Genomic DNA, 19,962 nt, shown 5'->3' with positions numbered 1-19,962 from the left:
ACACACCTGTTGCTGTCCTATTTCTGCTCACTCCTCTCACTTCTGCCTTCTCCCTCATTACATACACTTTTCTTCACTCCACAAACTTGCGTAAAAATGGGATTAATCACTGGCCTCTTCGCATTTTTCTTCCACCTGCCACAGATTTATAAGTGGCTCTTAAAGCCATATTATTTGCTGTCATTTCTTCTGTCTGTCGCTTTCCTTGCTGTGCGGAAGTGTCCGGGTGTGTGTGAGCACTTACCCTCACAGAGAGAAGACGGAGACTCCTGCAACTTTGACTGGGTTAGTTAAACATGCTTCACTTCACAGTTTACTAAAATCTATTTTCCCTTTCCCTCCATATACTGTGAAATGTAACTGATCCTCTTACTTAAAAAAAATGATACTCAGTTAAACATAGCTGTATTTTTAATCGTCATTAAAGGAAAAGTTCACACTGACACACATTCAAAATGTTTATATTTAAATACCTGTGACATGTTTAGTGATTGTGGTGCTATATTGTTAGTCGATGCTATATTTTCATTATTCCAGGGAGAAGTTAGCAGTTGCGTGCCGTGATGATGTCACAGGAGGAAATTGGTAGTGCAGTTACAATGGCATTTAATAGGAGAAATAATTCAAACATAAGGAATGATGTTCAGGTTTTGCTCTTAGCTCCTAAAAACAAGAGCTTCTTTCTTCACTTGCCATGTTAATGAGAAATTCAACATAGATGTAGTGGAGACATTCATGCAAACGTTGGACTCAGAGTTAGAGAATGCAATGCAGCTATACAAAGCAGTTACAGAAGAGACTCAGCTCGTTTAGATAGTGATCTATGAGAGATGAGAGGATATATTAGCATGAAAGCTGAAGTTCCTTATTACATTGATTATTCTGTTTAGATTCATTTGGTCCAAGATCATAAATCTGGATAATATTTCCATCTGAAATGTGTTACAGAGGGAGGTGGAGATCCTCATGTTCCTCAGTGCTATTGTCATGATGAAGAACCGCAGAGCGAGTGAGTGGCTGTTTCGGACTCTTCCTGTTACGCACAAGCACACTGCACACGTTTACTTCACACGTTTACTTCACACGTTATGTTAAATAGGATGATAATGTGCAGTTAGGCATTTTAATGTCTGGGACAGTTTAAATGCATTCCACAATCCAAAAATAATATTCTGACATGTTGCTATAATTTTAAATACAGTATAAATGAAATGTAAATATAAATCCTGAACCTACATCTTAATAAGGAACTAAGTAAGGAATAAAACACTTCAGGGTGTGCTGTTACTGGGTGGTGTGATACAGCTCGACCCAAAGCAGAGTTAAGGTTAGTACCCCAAAGTTGATGATTTTCTTATAAGAGTATGTGTTTCATTCCTCTTACACCAGAGTAATTTGCCAATGATTGCGAATTTTATTTATTAACAAACTTCATGCTTTTAGTTATAAGTGATGTTGTGAAACATCCACAAAACAAGCTAGTTCCTGTTAGCACTTATGTTACAGCAGCTATAAACAGCTTAGGAACAGCTTAACCTCTTACAAAGCTGTTAAACTGCTGACACTGGAGACTCCTTCCAAAAATGTTAATCAAACATTTCCAATATCAATGATTACACATTTCTCTTTGTTAAATAACACAAGCTGTTGCTATAGAAACAATATTAGACGGAGTATATTAATATAAACCTATTATTTCAAATACAGTCAGTCACTACTGTCAGAAATGCTGCTATAGATAATTAATCAACACCATCTGACCAATCAGATTTGAGAATGCAACAGTGCTGTGGTATTAGGAACACCAGTTATACTTTTAAGAGTAGATTTACCGTACATTTTTGGGTGATATCCTCACGTCACATTTAGCTTTGGCTTGTTTACTCTGGCCTGAAGTGTCCACGTGTTTGTTCTGGTCAGATAATGAACGTGTGGGAAACTTTCCTTGCTCTCTCTGTGTTATCAGTAACTCTGGAGCAGCATATAGGAAATATTTTCCTCTTCAGTAAGGTGGCAAACATGGTGTTGTTCTTCAGAGTGGACCTGAGATTTGGCCTCCTCTACATCACACTGTGTGTCGGTAATAAACCCTATAATATATTATACATATATTATACATTATACATCCACACCTTCTGACCAACAGGTATCACATACACTATAGGGCCAAAAGTGTGTGGACACGTGAACATTACACCCGTATGAACTTTTTGGACATCCCATTCCAGATTTAGTCCTCCTTTGCTGTTATAATTAGCTCCACTCTTCTGGGAAGGCTTTCCACTAGATTTTGGAGCGTGGCTGTGTGGATTTGTGTTCATTCAGCCACAAGAGCATTAGTGAGATCAGGTACTGATGTTGGTGAGGAGGTCTGGGGTTCAGTCGGTGTTCCAGTTCATCCCAAAGGTGTTCAGTGGGGTTGAGGTCAGGGCTCTGTGCAGGACACTCAAGTTCTTCCACTCCAACCTTCACACACCATGTCTTCATGGAGCTCACACTGTTCACAGAGGCATTGTCATGCTGGAACAGGTTTGGGCTTCTTAGTTCCAGTGAAGGGAAATTGTAATGCTACAGCATACAAAGACATTATATACAATTGTGTGCTTCCAACTTTGTGGCAACGGTTGGGTGTGATGCTTAGGTGTCCACATACTTTTGACCATATAGTGTATCATTCATGCAAAGAGAAACACCTTATTAACAAGAATGGAATATTATAAATTCAATTCACCATATTAGAATATTTGTGTACTGTGAGATTAATATTATTTATCTGAATTAATCTACAGTGTTCCTGATCACATGTAAACCTCCCATCTACATGGGTCCTGAATACATCACATACTTCAATGACAAAACCATAGATGTGAGTATAGCACACAGGACTGCATACGGTTGTTTTATTTTTATTGCTATAGTCTGAAATTATTGTTATTTTGTGACATTAGGAGGAAATGGAGCGGGACAGTCGAGTAACGTGGCTTGTCGAGTTCTATGCCAACTGGTCGCCAGAGTGTCAGTGTTTTGCGCCCGTTTTTGCGGACCTCTCGCTGAAGTAAGGCAACACACACAAACACTCAATACACAATCAATGCAGAGGAAGGAAAACTAATATAGGTTGGAACTAATACTGTCGCTGCAGATGTTATATACATGTAAAATGCAGTTCCTCCTTATATCTTGCAGGTATAACTGTGCTGGACTCAAATTTGGAAAAATAGACATAGGACAATATGCGGCTGCTGCTGAGAGGTGAATCAGCTTGACTTTCTCTAGAACTGTAAATCAATGGTGTGGTATAAGGGGTCAATAACTACATATGTAGTGATCTACTGTATATGCTGGATAAAATGGGCATTCATAATCATGTTTCTGTGCTCAGGTATAAAGTAAGTCTCTCACCACTCTCCAAGCAACTGCCCTCTCTGCTGCTGCTGCAGGGCGGCCGTGAATTTATGCGTCGTCCCCAAGTGGATAAGAAGGGAAGAGCTGTGAGTTGGAGCTTCACAGAGGTAAAAGGTGCATCAAATAATAACTGCATGGTGGGACTGGGCAAATATTTTGCAGATTGGCAAGATTGGTCAGAATTGCTTATGTGCAACCAGGATGGGTAAAAATTGAATTTCTTCTTGAGTGAGAAGGATGGGTCAGAATTGCTTCTGGAGTGGGAAGGATTGGTCACAACTGCTTTGTGAGAGGGCAGGATTGGTCAGAATTACTTCTGGAGCATGCAGGATTGGTCAGAATTGCTTTGTGAGAGGGCAGGATTGGTCAGAATTACTTCTGGAGCATGCAGGATTGGTCAGAATTGCTTTGTGAGAGGGCAGGATTGGTCAGAATTACTTTGTGAGAGGGCAGGATTGGTCAGAATTGCTTTGTGAGAGGGCAGGATTGGTCAGAATTGCTTTGTGAGAGGGCAGGATTGGTCAGAATTGCTTTGTGAGAGGGCAGGATTGGTCAGAATTGCTTTGGGATCAGATGGGAGTTGGATTAAAAAAAAACGTACCATACACACCTCTAGATTCTATGTACTTGAGCCTGTGACCTAGAAATCAGTTGAAGCCTGCCATCTTCAAGAACATATCACTTATGTAATTGTGCTCAGAGGAATCAAGCAAAAGGAGGTTTCTAGATCAAGGGTACACAGGTGCTTCCTACGCTGAAGACTTTTCTGTTTTCTGTTGTAGCATGATGCATGCAATTGTGCTAAGAAATAAAAGTGAGCAGAAATAAAAACTTTGAATAAAGGTCAGTTTAAATGTACAGTATCTGACATTAACAAATGATTAACACCATGTTGTGTATACGCAGATTCGTTCTCCCCCATGCAACACACCATCAATAAGAGTGACGTCTTAGACCGGGCATCTCATTTGGCAAATATGTTTGTCCTGATTTCCTCCAACTTTCCTTTCCTTGCATCCTTTACTCATGACTTCAGAACAAGGAACTAAGAAGTGAGGAAAGGAAACAAGGAAAGAAAATGAGGAGATGCAACTAAAGAAAGGAGAAGTGCCCAAAAAGTAAAGAAATGGTGCCCATTGTGGCCATGATTGGTCTTGAAAACCCATTTTGATGTTTCTGCAGGAAAATATCATCCGCGAGTTCAACTTGAATGAAATACTTGAGAAATGTAAAAAGCTCGGCAAAGGGCGGAGTGAGAAGATAGAGGAGATGGGGTCCCTTCCACAAGAACATGCTGATGGAGATCAAGCACTGACGGACAAGTTGGAGAGCAAAAAAGACAAATAAAAGCAGAATCCTGGGAGATTGACGAAAGACTAGATAGCTGGTTTTGTACCTCTGTAAAGCAAACTTGTGGTGAGAAAGGTTAAATATAAATGATTAGTATCAGTGTTCATGTGTTGAAAGTGCTCACCTTTTTGTTGTAGATACACCAGTGAGTCTCTACTGGATAGAACACGAAAGAATTTGTGTGTCTGTCTGTGACCATGCAACATTCTCTTGTGTATGTTAAATCTTTAAAGGTGCAGTTTGTAACTTTTAGAGCCTTTAGCTGCCTGTGAGGTGAATCTCAACTGCAATGGAATCATGAAATGAAAATCATGATTTTCTTAACGATCTGTAATATTTTTTACACCATAGCACTGCTGATTTCTTAAATCTGATTGGTCAAAAGGTGTTGATTAATGTTATATAATAGTAGCTCTGATAGCAATTGATATTAACGGCTTGTTCTAATACATTACCGTTTCTATAGTAACAGATCATTCACAGGGACATGTATGGTGGACAATCTAGGCTGAAATTAACAGATTAAAAAAAAAAACGTGCAGTTGTTTAACAAAATAAAATGTATAATCGTTTATATGATGACGTTTTCTGTAAGGAGATATTTATTTAATATTTATGGAAGGAGTCTCTAGTGTCAGCGCTTGATAACGCTAAGTTTTCTGACAGGAAAATCTTCAGAACAGAGGAGTTTGCGATTTATTGTTTCTTTGTTATCTGTCTCTCACTTAAAGTTTTTTTTTTTTTATTCAAGAGAGAGAAAATTGGTGGAGGAATGACTTTATAGCTAATCTAACATAAGCGATAACAGGAACTAACTCATGGACGTTCCACAACATTAAATCTAAGTATAAATGGTTAAATTGTTGTTAGAAGAGGAATAAAACACTTCAGGATGTGATGTTATAGGAAAAGAAACAACGTCTGCATGGTAGTGGCATCAAGACCGCATCACGCCGCCCCATCGTTGATTCTTTTCCTGCAACAGCATGCCCCATCTTGGTTTATTCCCTTAAATTATTAATACAGAAAACTCTTAAAACATTACAAACTACACCTTTAAATATACAAGTGGAAGAATCAGAGGTTTACATTCAAATTTATACACTCAGTCTGTATTTTGAATAAGTAAAACAATATAATTTCAGTGTTGCAATATTATTTATTTGTCTGTTGGAAATGTGTTGGCTCATGTGACCCAGCGTCACCTGCATTAAAGGAATACAGACAGGTAGAAAAAACCTCCACCCTTTGAACTTAATTCTCTTGTCCTGTTAACACGTGCAGGTAAATTACAGTTAAAAAGGCTTCGTAAGGCCATGGTGGAAATGACAAAACGTTATCAGTAAAAATACTTGTGTGTGTCACTGCATAAGCTCTTTTACGTTACACTGACCGGTCACTGGTCATCAGACCTCAAAGCTAAACTTAAACGCGATGCTTACATATTCTGTTTTTGCCTCTCACTCAGACACACACTCTCTCTCTCACACATACACACAAACACGCTCTTTTTAGCAGAGTCTCTGAAGAGGTTCAAAGCTGGAATGTGCTCTAGTAGAATAGTTTGAGACATCAAAAATTGTTTCTCTGCCATTTTCACATGCTCACTCACATACACACACAAACACACACACACATTCAGCTTGCAAACCTCAAAGTGATAATGGTCAGAAAACATCTCATAATCCAGCTCTGAACCGTAACCACTGCCTAAAAAAATAAAATAAAAGAACATGAACAGTTCCCCCCGTCTCAGTGGTGTACTGCGCATCCAGCATGTACTAACACGGGACCAGAGCACTCTCATCTGGCCAACGATTGAAATGGCTCCTTCCTGATTGATGGACAAATAAAGACCAAAAGGAACCCTCATCTTGCACAAAATTCGTACAGTATCCAGATTGTTTTTCCATTACAAAACATTTTGTGCTGTAATGATTCAGATGTTACATTCATTCCTATTTGCCAAGTGTGCTGTCTGTCAAAAGCAGGTCCCTGACTACACTTGTCTCTTTGGCTGTGAACTCCAGCTCGGGTTCTGACTGGCTGATGCAGCCGTCTAAATAAAATAAAAAAAAAAACCTCAAAAGCAGTGCCTACGTGCTACTATTATTGGCGCTCCTATCAAACATATTCAATAAATCTTACAATATACTGTATCAGTACCTGTATAAAATAATATTAGGAAAAGAAACATAAAAAATACAAGCAAAATGATAGTCCAGAGTATGCAGGGAAAACAACTTGTGATTTTGATTTCCATTGGAGTCTATGAGCAATCGTTCATACAGCAAGATTGGCAACTCCAGTCTGGATGGAACAGCCTTCATGGATCTTAAACCATTCTTTAAATATGTAATTAAAAAAAAAAAAAAAAAAAGAAAAAGAAAAAAAAAGAAATCGTGGAGATTAAGAAACTCCAGCCAGGCTCTTTATCCACTATCGACATTTTTAGCGTTCTTCCTCCGAAGTTGGATCAATGATGAGTTTGTTTTCTGAGTTTTTTTCCTTTGTGTCTTTGTACTTCGATTTTTTTTTTTTTTTGGCTTACATGGATGATCAGCTCTCTGGATGTCCTCATGGCAGAAGACGCGAGTGAATCCTGTGCGTCGTTTAAAAAAAACCACTCATACTGAAATCTCATAGGTTGTTCCTCCGACACCGCTCACTTTCTTCACGCCACCGCCAGGTTTGTGCGTGTGGGTGCTGTGATTGGTCAGTCTCTGCCTAGAGCTGGTTGATTGAATGGAAAAAGGAAAAAAGAGGCATAAATAAATAAAAAAACAAAACAATGTTGTTGTGTCAGAGTAAGCTAGGGGCTAGGGCTGGGCAATACATCGTGCACATCATTTCATGATATTCGATTACAGTGCCTTGAATAAGTATTCACACCCCTTGAACTGTTCCACATTTTGTAGTGTTGCAACCTGAAACTAAAATGGATTTAACTGGGATTATACATCATGAATCTACACAAAACAGCCCATAATATTGAAAGAAGGGGAAGTTCAAGGAGGGCGAATATTTACGCAGTACACTGCATCTATGGTCATTAACAATATTAAAATATTAATTAAATATAAATTAAGTTTCCCAATGTATTGCCTTTTCCTCCTTTACAACAGTGGGTGTGATCCATGCAGGGTGAGATTGAAGCATGCATGTTTTTCATAAAAGTTTACACACACACACACACCTAACACATCGGCACACATTTCTAGTGACACACAAACAGAATGAACAAAGAGAGACAAACCTTAGCACAGAGACAGAGTCATCCTTAACGGTCACAAGGCAGGAGAAGTGAGGAAGAGACAGGAGAGGAAGATCGGAAAAAAGCAGGCGAATAAAAATAAAGGAGGAAAGGGGAATGGCGGGACAAGAACATGGCAGACACACAGGCAAAAGAAGAAGAGGTAGCAGAAGAGTGGAAATAATATGTAGCAAGAAAGATATCACATTACTGATCAAAGAGAGAGAGATTAACCCAAAAACACAGAGCACCAAACCTCAGCAGGGACACAGAACTATACCATCATTAAAGTAGAGACGATGTGAGGGGGGGGGAGGGACAGAAAAATGGAACGGCATTATCTGTGGGCGTTACTCACTTTGACATGGAAGTCCCACCCCCTGTGTTATTTGGGCATTGCCGTAACTCCGCTCCACCTGCGTAGGATAACGATTTGCCCATAGGCATGCTTCCTGGGGCGGGGCCAGGAGGCGGTGAACCCAAAGACCGAGCGCGAGGAGACAGGGGCGGAGCTCGGGAAGGGGGTGGGCTTGTGGGGCGCAGGAAAGGTCTGTTGGGGGAGGGTCTTAGGGGGGCAGGGCAGGCCTGGAGAGAGCCTTCCCTCTGCTGAGCAGACAAGAATGGTGAGGTGTAACCCATGAGGGGTGGAGCCGCAGGAGTAGACCCGAGTGAGCGGGGGGGTGCCGGCCTGGGCGGGGACAGCTCAGGAGCAGCCGATTCGAACTCCGGGCTCTCAGAGGGCGTCAGCAGACTGTCGTAGGACAGGCTGCCATTCCGTGTCTGATTAGCCAAGCTTTTATAGCTGGTAGAGGTCGTGCCCTCAGACAGCAGTGGCCCCAGTGCATTGTGGGTCGTCTGAGCAGAGCGGATGCTGGAGGAGCATGAGGCCACCGCTGAGTGTAGGAGCGTGTCAGTAAAGGAAGGATAAGACCGCCCTCCGAGAGCAGAGGGCCCACCCAGTCCCCCCGAGCCTGCTCTGCCTCCCTCCCCTCCCCCTCCTGGTCGCCACCCAGAAATCCCCCGGCCCGAAAGACTGGGCTCCGAGCGATAGCTGGCGTGCCCGGTTGACAGGGGGACGGAGGGCGACTCTGTCACACTGTCCCCCCGATTCATCTGAGAGAAAGACACACAGAGGGAGACAGTGTACCAAACGCTCCAAACAGCAGCAGTAACACGGGGGGTTTAAAGATGATGTGAAACAGAAACAAAAATTAAACAGAGTCTCTCAGACGTAATGGATTCACACTAGCACTGGGCGGTGCACTAGTATATATAAGACGGACACAACAGAAATGTTTCAAGATACTGTTTTAATTGCGTATGAGTAAAATTACAAAGGTAAGTGATTCATTTAAGTTATGAATGATGCTATGTGGAAAGTATGGATGTAAGAAACAATACATTTCAATTAATTGTGTGGAATTTGTACATTTGGGTTAAATTATGACAAAATTTCTGAAAATAGTGCTTGCACTACAGTAGAACAGAGAGTATTCTTTGCAGAAATAATTGTGTTCGTGTGTGTGTGTGTGTGTGTGTGTGTGTGTGTACAAAATCTGTCCCAGACACATGGAAGTGAACCCTGCTAATCAAAGCACAATCACAGCCAGCAATTATAATGAACCTGATTTATTTGTTTATACCTGTAAAAGTGAAGATATAACACGGCTTAGCAGCCATCTTGTGAATGTGTTAAGTGATTTTTTGCTGCCTGATGTCCATTATACAGCAGTGTGCAAGCAGTACATCACCTTTATTCCTAAAAATGCTTTGTATGCATTATACTTTTACTGAACTGCACATGTGAAGCAGAGAGGAAGAGACATGTTTTCCACATCCTGTCTGAAACAACGACAAAATCGTTTTGGAAATTTGCATCCATCCCTAATTCAAACACCAGAGTTTAAACTGTTTATTAGCCATTTATAACGTTTTTGTTTCACATCATGTTAACCAAAGGGGCAGGAGAAGACAAGCAGAACACAACCCTGAAGACTGAGAGAAACATGTTCATAGGAACTGGCACAGCATGATGCAAATATAACCACAGAGCAAAACAACACAACATACACACAGCAGCACAGACACACACACACACACACACACACACACGCACAGCTACGACTTACTCGCTGACTGTTTGCTACAGAATCATTAGGAGATAAAACAAGAATAAAAACAAAGACATATTTGTGCACAATTATAAATATTACAAAAACTGCTGACCATCCAGTGTGAAGTGTCTGTGTGTGTATGTGTGTGTGTGTGTGTGTGTGTGTGCGCGCGTGTCCGAGTTCACGTATGCACACTTTCTTACCTTGTGTGTGGAATGTGTGTGGTTTTTTCCTGGACTGCTATAGGACGGCCGATATTTATATAATGCAGGTGTGGGTGGAGCTTCACTCAGGAGACTGCTCTCTGATTGGAAGATATTGAAACCATCATGAGGGAAATAACCAGTGTTGGGTAAATTACTTCAAAAAAGTAATTAATTACTAATTACATCGTCAATGTTGTATTTAAATTACTGACTAATTACTCTGTCTGAAAATTAAATGTGTTACTTATTACTAATTACTTCTTAAAATTATCTACCTTCATGGATAATAGAAATGAAACTCTTCTTTTAATTCTTTAAATTTGTGTCAAACATGGAATAGTTTAGGCTATTAAGCATAGCTTTACTAAACCATTTTTTGATACAAAAATGTAAACAAATGACATAAACTGGTTTAACAGTAAGACCTACTAAAAACAAAAGCAACCCCTGACTCAATAAGCCAAACTGTAATTAAAACTGTAGCTACAGTATTTAAACACAACTGCTCGAGAGCACGTGTAATCATTTGACAAAAGTAACCCTCTTCAGTTAACTAAGAGAATTACCCCGCATCTCTTCCGCTATGTACCCTGCAATCAGTTTTTTAAGCTCACTTTCAGACACTTTCTGTACTGCTGAAGTAAAATCAAGTTTCGCTTGCTTAACAGCGGTTGCGCCAATTTCATCTTTCGCTGTACACAGATCACTCAAAAGTGTTTGTCTATGTTGCTGTGTCAGGTACTTCAGTAAGTTATTTGTGCTTCGGAGAGAGGCCGATACTGTTTTTACCCCCGGGACATAACTTAATTTTACCATGATGTTCTTGTCTACATGTGTCAAAAAAAAAATGAAGTAATGAGAATATTTCCATTTTGCACTTGTTTCTTCTGACATCTTTCAACTTCACAGTCACCTGGCATGAACTCGGGTGCACGCATGCTAGCCTATAGCTAACAAATTTAAAGGGGCCAAGTTAAATTATAAAACAAATTTTATCTTTAGATGATAAATTTAGATTTTAAATTCAATATTGTTTTATACAGAATTGTTGAAAGTCGATACAGTATGTAACGCAAGTACATCATAAGTAACAGTAATTAAATTGCTTAAAAAATGAAGAGTAATCCCTTACTTTACTTTTTTCAGGGGAAAAGTAATTTAATTACAGTAATGTGTTACTTAGTAACATAACAGTAATGTGTTACTTAGTAACACATTACACCCAACACTGGAAATAACGTACATAAAATTATGTGAGACCTAATTCAAAGATTTAATTTTATTACTGGATAAGGATCCAGACTGTATGGGTGCGGTTAAAATACTGACCTTCATTGTGTGTGTGAGGCAGCCCTTGGTATCTGTGCTCTGGTTTAGGAGGTGGGGGCGGCTCAATGTCTGTAGACTGACTTTCCATGGCCTCCAGACTGCTCTTAGACTAGAAAACACACACACAAACAACTTTATTCATGTGTAAAACAAAATACTAATCAAATTAACAAGATCTCTCAGACCAAGATGAGGTGTGACATAATATTATAATATATATTATAATATTTAATAGAGTGTAAACGCAATAAATCTACACTCACCAGCCACTTTAAAGGTACACTCGCGCACAACAGTATTTAAAGTTCACACCGGGAAAAAAAAATAATAATAAAAAAAAATCCAGTGTGGCAGTTCTGCGAGCAGATACGCCTTGTTTATGGAAGAGGTCAGAGAACAGCCAGACTGGTTCAAGCTGACGGGAAGGCTACGGTAACACAACTAACCATTCTTTACAACCGTGGTGATCAGAAAAGCATCTCAGAACGCACAACATGTCGAACCTTGAGGCGGATGTGCTACAACAGCTGAAAATCCCACTGGGTTCTACTCCTTCCAGCCAAGAACAGGAAACTGAGTCTAAAGCGAACCAAAACTAGACAGGAGAAGATTGAAAAAACCACGCTCTGTCTTTTTCCAATCTTCTGTCCAGTTTCGGTAACTATACAAAGGAAACTGTAACTATAAAAGTACAATGTGCCACTCACTAATAATTAAAATACAGCATTACAATACAGGTACACAAACAACACCCGCATTTGTGTTTACATGTATGTGTGTTTTAAATGTGTGTGTACCTGCTGGATCCCATTGTCCAGGACTTTAGCAGCGAGCTGGGCTTCGGAAAGCTGAGGCCGGAGAAATGGAGGCTGAACCTGAAGGGACTGGGTCTGCCTCAACCTCCCTACGTACCTGCGCACACACGCCGGATAAGGTCAGGTCTACGCCGGTACTACATAAAATACATTTAAACAAATTTATAAAATAAATAAGTGTGTAAACCTTGGAGCTTGTGAGCTACAGAGCACATGAGACACGTTTTTACAACATCCATGTGTGAATGGGTTAACGCCCCCTCTGAACTTCCCCGTAACCTGAAAAGAGGGAAAGAAAATGACAAAAAAATTACTTTACAGGTTTCTGCCTTCAAAATATGCCTAAAACTCATACCGCCTCACACACACACACAGACCTGTTCGTTTGTTGTTCTTCCTCTGGCTACCAGCACAATGTGGAAGCCAGTGAGTCCCGCTACTGGGACAAAGAACAAACCTGCGATACACATCACTGCCATACTGCAGACTGTGTTAAGGAATTATAATAATCATTTCTTAAATCACGATGTGGCATTCAAATAGAGTAGCAATTTCTTTTAAAGTGCTGACAGAGAGACTAACTGTGCAGGAAGTACATACTCTGTATATGTGTGTATAGTTTGTTTTATATCGTGTTTGAGAGTGTGGGCACGCATGCACACTCTAACGCAGAACACAGCTGAAGGTTAGCAACGGAAAGTGCAATCTAAGATCACAGGGATTTGAATGAATTTGCGACAAAATTTCTTGCGCTGTAGTTAATGCAAAGCACCCGGAAGAGTATAGGTTCTCTTCTGAGTTTCCTCTCAAGTGTTTTTGAGTCCCTGTACAACTGGAATTTTTGTAGAGCTGTTTTGTGACAATGTCTACTGTAAAAAGTGCTACACAAATAAAACTGAATTGAACAGAACTGAGTTAAAATTCCAAACACAGCCAAACCCAGTGGAATACAGTACATAGTGGGAGTTCTTGTACTGTTTACTAATTGCCAGGTTTCTAATGCAAAATCCTTTTCAGGAAATTTTCCTTTAGAGGAATCAGTGCTGATTTTAGCTGCATTTAGCTAGCAAGTGATTAATCACTAGCATTAGGCAAGTGACATAGCAACTGCCTCAGAGGCCGAATAAGACTCGCTGATGCTTTGAGTTAAAAGGATACGTAACTCCAGAGTGCACTTCGTCCAGTTGTTCGGTGTGATAGAGGATGTACAGCAGGCTGAATCCAAACACACCCATTATGTGTGTAGTGAGAGATAAAAGGAACAGAAAGAAATAACGGTAGTTCCGCCTCCCAATGCAGTTATTCACCCACGGACAGTGATGGTCAAACTCCTAAAATCCGAAGAGACAGAGATACTAAACAGACATATAGGGACACAACACGACGAAGTGCATTGCAAAATGCAGTGAAAGTGTGTGTACCTCGACACAGTTGTCACACACGGAGCAGTGTGAGCATCGGGGTGGTCTGTAGAAGCGACACGTGGAACACCATTTCATGCGCACCTGAATGCCCCTCACCTCCACCGTCTTATAGAGAGGAGCCCGGAAATCATCCTCCTTATCTTCATCTTCCTCCGCTGCATAATGCAAACAAACACAAATAACCAGCAAGTAGTGATTAAAATGGACGAGTTAAAGGTAAAACTGGTTCGTAAAAAAAACTGCTTTGGGGGGCATTCATATTTGCTGATTTGTATCCACTTGTAGAAAGAAGCATCATGGTGAAACATTTCCTGATGGGAGTGATCTACTCCATGAAGAATAGTTTATATTAACGTACTCGTTCTAATATGTTATTGATTCTATAGCAACAACGTACACATATCTTTTAAAAATATAGTGACATTTTCTGTAAGGAAACATTTATTTAGCACTGATGGAAGGAGTCTCCAGTGTCAGCGCTCTGTACCAGTCAGTTGTAACGTTTTCTGACACAGGAGACGGAGGGCTTTGCTGTTTCTCTTAACTTCAAGAGAGAAAAAAAATAAGTGGACCCTGGTGAGGAAAAGACGAAACGAGTTGTGCTGCTACAACTGAACTAAAATGTTTACTGGACATTCCACAACATTAAACATAACTATAAACAGACAAAATGTATAACATGTTCTTTAATTAATAAACAATTGTAATTGTTGGCAAATTGTTGTGTAAGAGAAAGAGAAAACTTAAACAGTGAATATAATCAACTTCAGGGAGGTAACAGTAACTCAACTTTTCATCAGGCCGCACTAAGCCACCCTGTTGTTGATCATTTTCCTATAACAGCACACCCCAAGTGTTTTATTCCTTACTTAACACTTAATATGCCAGAATTTAAGACGGTCCTGGTCTGCGCATTTCACTCTCTATCAAACAAACATGAGTTTGTACCTCTGGGGAAGATGCCTGGGTCCATAAATGTAGCCATGCAAAAGTTGGCCAGGGTGAAGAGGAAGACCACGGCGTTGTAGATAGGAATGGAAGAAGAGAAACGCTCGGCCAGCCAAGGACAACTACAATCAGAGAAAGACAGAGAGGAAGACAGTGCGAGAGATAGAGACACTACAGTCACACTTTTCCCAAAGATTAAAGTCATGTAGAGACAGATGGACGTAAAAGTGAGAGACTTACGTGAAGCACAGGAAAAGCGTCGTAGCCCCAACGAGGAAGGTTGTCGCCGCAGATACTGGCACATAGCGACTGGGACGAAAGCGCCGGGAAGGGGAGGGGTCTCCGAGAGCCCCACCCACACTGAGACCCGCAGGCATTGGGGAGAAAACAGAAAGCTAAAAGCGGATGGGAGGGGTCAGAAAACGAGCGTTCGCTGTCCGCTTGCCGAGTTACAGGAGGAAAATATTGTCATTGTAAAAGTAACCTTTATAGTAATGTCTGGTGGATAATAATAATAATATGCGCATTATAAATTATACATCAAAATGTAAAATGTAAAAATAGCCTCTAAAATCAAGGTGCACGTATCCAAAACAATTTCATGAACACTCTGATGAACACAGTGCAGGTGTTTATGTGTGCTTATACATAAAAATACATATACAATTTATGATCTAACCAAACCGTGATAAAATAGATCTATAGTTTCATCAGAAAATATACACTTATATGGCTTGAATGTGACACGATTTGGCAGAAGGAAAAAAAAGAAAGAAGTGAAAGCTCTTTTAGTGCAAATCGCTTCTAAGCCCTGTGTTTCAGCGATCAGAGAGGCTGAATAGAAACAGCAGCAAACAAAGCAGTCACTGATGCAGGAGGCCCAGTTAACTGACTTACAGTACTCTTTCTCAAGAACAAGGCATATGTTTCAAAGTACACAAGTGACGAGTGAATGTGAACGCATAAGTCAAACATGAGGCAGCCCAAAAGAAAACCCACAAAGGAACAATGGAGGGGTGCGTGGAAATAATGAGTCAAACAGAAAAGGAAACAATGGAATGAAAAATCTGCCACAGTCTCTGTAGGAGCCCCGGTGCCCGCTGGGATGGTCCGTCTAATAAAAGATCGTAATTATGAAGATGAAGAACAAAAACTGCGCTCTTGTGGTCTTCTGGCCTAAATGACAGCTCATACTTCTGAACTTAACTCGTCCCAGGAGAAAAAAACTGGTCTCTTCTGTAGATATATTGTGAACGCTCGAGTATTTCAGTATCCATATGAAGATGGCAAGGTCTGGAGTCCTTCAGAGGGCTGTATGTACACACACGACTCCCTCGCCTGCGTGTGTTTCCACCAGGGCGAGTGCAGACGTCATGGTGCCCACGTGAGTCCAAAAGCATTTTAGCTCTGTTTTGCAACCCATCAGGCCCCTCTTTGTTTTATGGGAAACAAAAATGAATGGAGTTCATGAGCATGTCCAGAATGGCTTCTTCTTTTTTTTTTTCCCTCTCGTCCTACAAGAAGGTTGCAGGTTCAACCTGTGAGAAGGAAAGAAAATTACACATTAATTAAACGATCATAAGTAAGGAATAAAAGACTTAGCAGTGTGCTGTTACAGGACAATAATCTGTGACAGGCTGCTGTGATGCTTTTTGCATCTAACTTTTACCGCCAAGAAGTTGATTACTTTCCTATAACACCATGTCCTGATGTTTTATTCCTCTTATAACAAAGAAATTTGCCAGCGATTTTTTTTTCTCTCTCTTTTTTTTTTTTGTCTCTCTCATGAAGTTAACAGGAACAAAAAAATGCAGCTTGTCATCTTACTGAGAAACTGAAAAAGTACAAACTTCTCTGCCCCACAGAGGAAACCTACTGTTACAAACCGTTGCTGACACTGGAGACTCCTTCCATGAAAGTGCAATAAACATCTCCTTACAGAAAACTTCACCATATGAATGATCGTTATTAGTCTTAGAGTATTATGTAGTTCGTCCGCCATACAAGTTCCTGTGAATGTGTTGTTACTATAGAAACGCTAACATATTAAAACAAGCGCAATATAAACCTATACTATGAACCTATGACTTGAATTTCAGATAGCACTACTGTCAGGGCTGTTGTTATGGAACATTAATCAACACCTTCTAAATTCGACAGCGCTGTGGTATAATAATAATAATAAAAAAAACTTCACTGTTTATTTCATGCTCAAACTTGGTCAGAAGCATTTCGCAACGGATGTGAGAAAGGCACAGCCCTGGCATCCGTGTGTGTACGCAACATGTTGAAACCTGATCATTCGCCTTCTTCCTACTGTCACATCTGACTCACCAGAAAAAGGGTGCGACGACATGACACCCTGTCTATTTTAATTCCATTCATCTTGATGCAGTGGATCATTCCTATAGCGCACTGCAACATAGATTATATAGTGTTGTCACTGTTGGCACAGCAACACTATTTTGGATTTAAAATACTGTACACATTTCCTGGCCTCTTTATTAAACACCTACCTTATAAAAACCTAATCAGCATTCGATTAAACATTTCTGCATACACAGTCTGTGTTAAGCCTGTTTCGGTCTTTTAGAATTATTACTTGTCACACTGTACGAGATCCCACACACGCAGTGTGTGTAAACACGTGGTCACCATGTCAGAATTTATGAGGAACATCCTCGAATGATAGACCAGCGATTAAATTGTGAAATTCTGTTTGTGTCGTCAATTAGGGCTCGTGTAGAAAACAGGGTCGCGTAATGAGAAACATTTTCAATTAATACGTTTCATTTACGTTTCACTATTCGCCACTAGCGATCTGTAGCTGTCCTGTGAGGTTTGCATAATCCTACACCATCCTCCTATTGGTAGGTTTTTAGACGAGCAGCGTTCACTGAGAGATTTCCACCCTCTAGCTAACTCTTTCCTATCACACAACAGCTACTAAGCAGGAAGGATGACGCTTAACATGCTTCCTCTGATCCATGTAAAGTCAGACAACCACATCTTTCCGAACTGCAGCTTCATGGGGCAGCGTTACACACTCTGAAGAAAGCGCTATCTACCCTCTTCTGCATACATGAGCTCACAGACACACACGATTGGATAGTTTCGCTGTGATTAACAGCGGAGAAAGAGTATGCCATCCCTCCCACTGACAGTACGGCCAATTTCGCTCTCTGCACTGGGATTCGAAATCACAATCTTCTGACGATAGTGCGAACGCTTTTCTGCTCAGAGCTTTGCCACTGAATGCCTCTGGCGTTACACAATGGCACTAAAGCAAGCCATTATCAATCTCAACTCATGACCAATGAATTCTTTTTTAGTGATATGCGATTTGTGCTTGCGACTGCAAAATCAGCCTGGACATCTTACAGTGTAAAGGCATTTTTAATCATTCATGACCGGTTGGTTGTATATTTCTGGTTGGCACCATGTTCTCAACCCAACGGTTACACAGCCGTGTCTAAAAACCTGCTGTACCTGATACACTTGTATCAGCACACCATATATTGCACAAACCAATATATTGGGTTATATTTAGTAATTAGATACATGCAGAGTGACCTATAGGGTCGGTTTACCTGAGAAAAAAAGTGATTACACACTTCTTTCCACTGAAAGACAGTGAAAGTGAAATCATGTTTTTCACTGTGACATTGAGAATGTAATGGAAGAATATGAAACTGTGGGCACAAAAGTAGACTTTGTGGTGGAAAGACACTTTTCATTTATCCATTAAAACAAAGCTGATAAGGTGTTAAAAAAGTATTAATTCAATATAAGAATGAAAAGATGAAATGTACAGAATTGAGTCACATTAATTAGATGTTAGATGGAGCTGTGTTTATGGTTTGTGGACTGAAATGAAGCTGAAGTGAAGCTGAACCCGACTGCTGGACGCTAATCTTCTAAAACAAATCCCCAGTCCCGAAAACAAAGCCTTTTAACATATCAGACTGAGTTTCTTTCAAAGTGCAACCCTTCACAAAACAATGACATACCGCTAAAATGGTTACTGTACCTGCGAAATTCAAAAAATAAATAAAAGACAAATAGCAAAAAGTTTGTCAGCACACAGCGGAAAGAAACGGCCTGTAGCTTGTGAACAAGCTAACTAGCTAGCTGGGACGTTTCAGAAAATTTGAAGTGTCCAGGAAAAAACGAGCAAATAAATTGTTTAAAAAAAAAATAAGACAAGAATTTAGCTTACGGTTACAGTGTGTCCAGTAGGTCTTTAAGCTGAGCTAAGTTAGACCTTAAGGTCTTTCAGGGTAGGCCAATATTTATGAGACTCAGCTAGCTAGTTTTAGCCAGCTAGTTCAGCGACTGACAGATGGACGTTTAAATCCTCTTGTTGTTTTCATCCATGTAGTAAAGTAGCTTAGGCTTGAGCAGGTCTTCGACGTGTTTTCTACACGTCAACTCACACGTTACGTCCAAGCGAAACACTCAAATTTCAGTTTCGAGAATTAGCCCGCTAGCTAATGTTTTATCTGCAGTCTGAGACTTGTCGCTGTAATGGCACTCCAGAGAGTAGAGGAGTGGAGTTTACCGCTTTCCCGGAAAAAGCCGCACATTCAGTAAGCATTATAAAGTGTTTATTAACGTACCTGGGTGGTGTGTGAGAGGGAAGAGGGTGAAAACTCCAGTGTGTGTGTGTGTGTGTGTGTGTGTGAGAGAGAGAGTGTGCGTGTGTGTGTGTGTGTGTGTGTGTGGAGATGTCTGTGATACCTTCTCCCCTGTCAACTCCTCACTGCCTCAACTTCATATCAGCTCAGGTGTAAAATAACTCCCATCCCATCACATACCATCCCATCACATCACACTCCCATTCCATCCCATCCCATTCCATCACATCACATCACACTCCCATCCCATTCCATCCCATCACATCACACTCCCATCCCATCACATCACACTCCCATTCCATCCCATCACATCACACTCCCATTCCATCCCATCACACTCCCATCCCATCACATTCCATCCCATCCCATCACATACCATCCCATTCCATCCCATCCCATCACATACCATCCCATTCCATCCCATCACATCACACTCCCATCCCATCCCATCACATCACACTCCCATCCCATTCCATCACAT

General features: G+C 40.6%; 2 protein-coding genes across 3 annotated transcripts; one reads left to right on the top strand and one right to left on the bottom strand.

Annotated features, from left to right (window-relative positions):
* The first annotated feature begins 2 nt into the window (after positions 1–2).
* Positions 3–5,351, top strand: tmx2a (thioredoxin-related transmembrane protein 2a). The gene is made up of 8 exons (XM_026940625.3): positions 3–285; positions 949–1,009; positions 1,967–2,080; positions 2,790–2,866; positions 2,949–3,055; positions 3,187–3,252; positions 3,383–3,512; positions 4,588–5,351. The coding sequence occupies exons 1-8, from the start codon at positions 97–99 to the stop codon at positions 4,750–4,752; spliced, it is 909 nt and encodes a 302-aa protein (XP_026796426.1). The 5' UTR covers positions 3–96; the 3' UTR covers positions 4,753–5,351.
* A 543-nt stretch (positions 5,352–5,894) lies between these two features.
* On the bottom strand, positions 5,895–19,597 carry zdhhc5b (zinc finger DHHC-type palmitoyltransferase 5b). Of its 2 annotated transcripts, none has more exons than XM_026940562.3 (12): positions 19,464–19,597; positions 15,085–16,382; positions 14,845–14,966; positions 13,894–14,051; positions 13,631–13,803; positions 12,850–12,952; positions 12,660–12,751; positions 12,455–12,569; positions 11,658–11,766; positions 10,326–10,426; positions 8,367–9,121; positions 5,895–7,488 (listed from the first exon to the last, which is right to left on the bottom strand). In XM_026940562.3, exons 2-12 carry the CDS (start codon positions 15,219–15,221, stop codon positions 7,383–7,385), a joined length of 1,971 nt encoding a protein of 656 aa, XP_026796363.1. In that variant the 5' UTR covers positions 15,222–16,382; positions 19,464–19,597; the 3' UTR covers positions 5,895–7,382. The 2 variants fall into 2 exon arrangements, with proteins under 2 accessions (XP_026796363.1, XP_026796365.1); XM_026940564.3 differs by lacking the exon at positions 19,464–19,597 and adding an exon at positions 19,064–19,433.
* Positions 19,598–19,962: the final 365 nt, after the last annotated feature.

Source organism: Pangasianodon hypophthalmus, chromosome 7 (genome assembly GCF_027358585.1).
Source record: "Pangasianodon hypophthalmus isolate fPanHyp1 chromosome 7, fPanHyp1.pri, whole genome shotgun sequence".
Classification (NCBI taxonomy): domain Eukaryota; kingdom Metazoa; phylum Chordata; class Actinopteri; order Siluriformes; family Pangasiidae; genus Pangasianodon; species Pangasianodon hypophthalmus.
The sequence above is the reverse complement of the archived record's forward strand: the minus strand, read 5'-3'. Positions and strand labels throughout refer to the sequence as shown.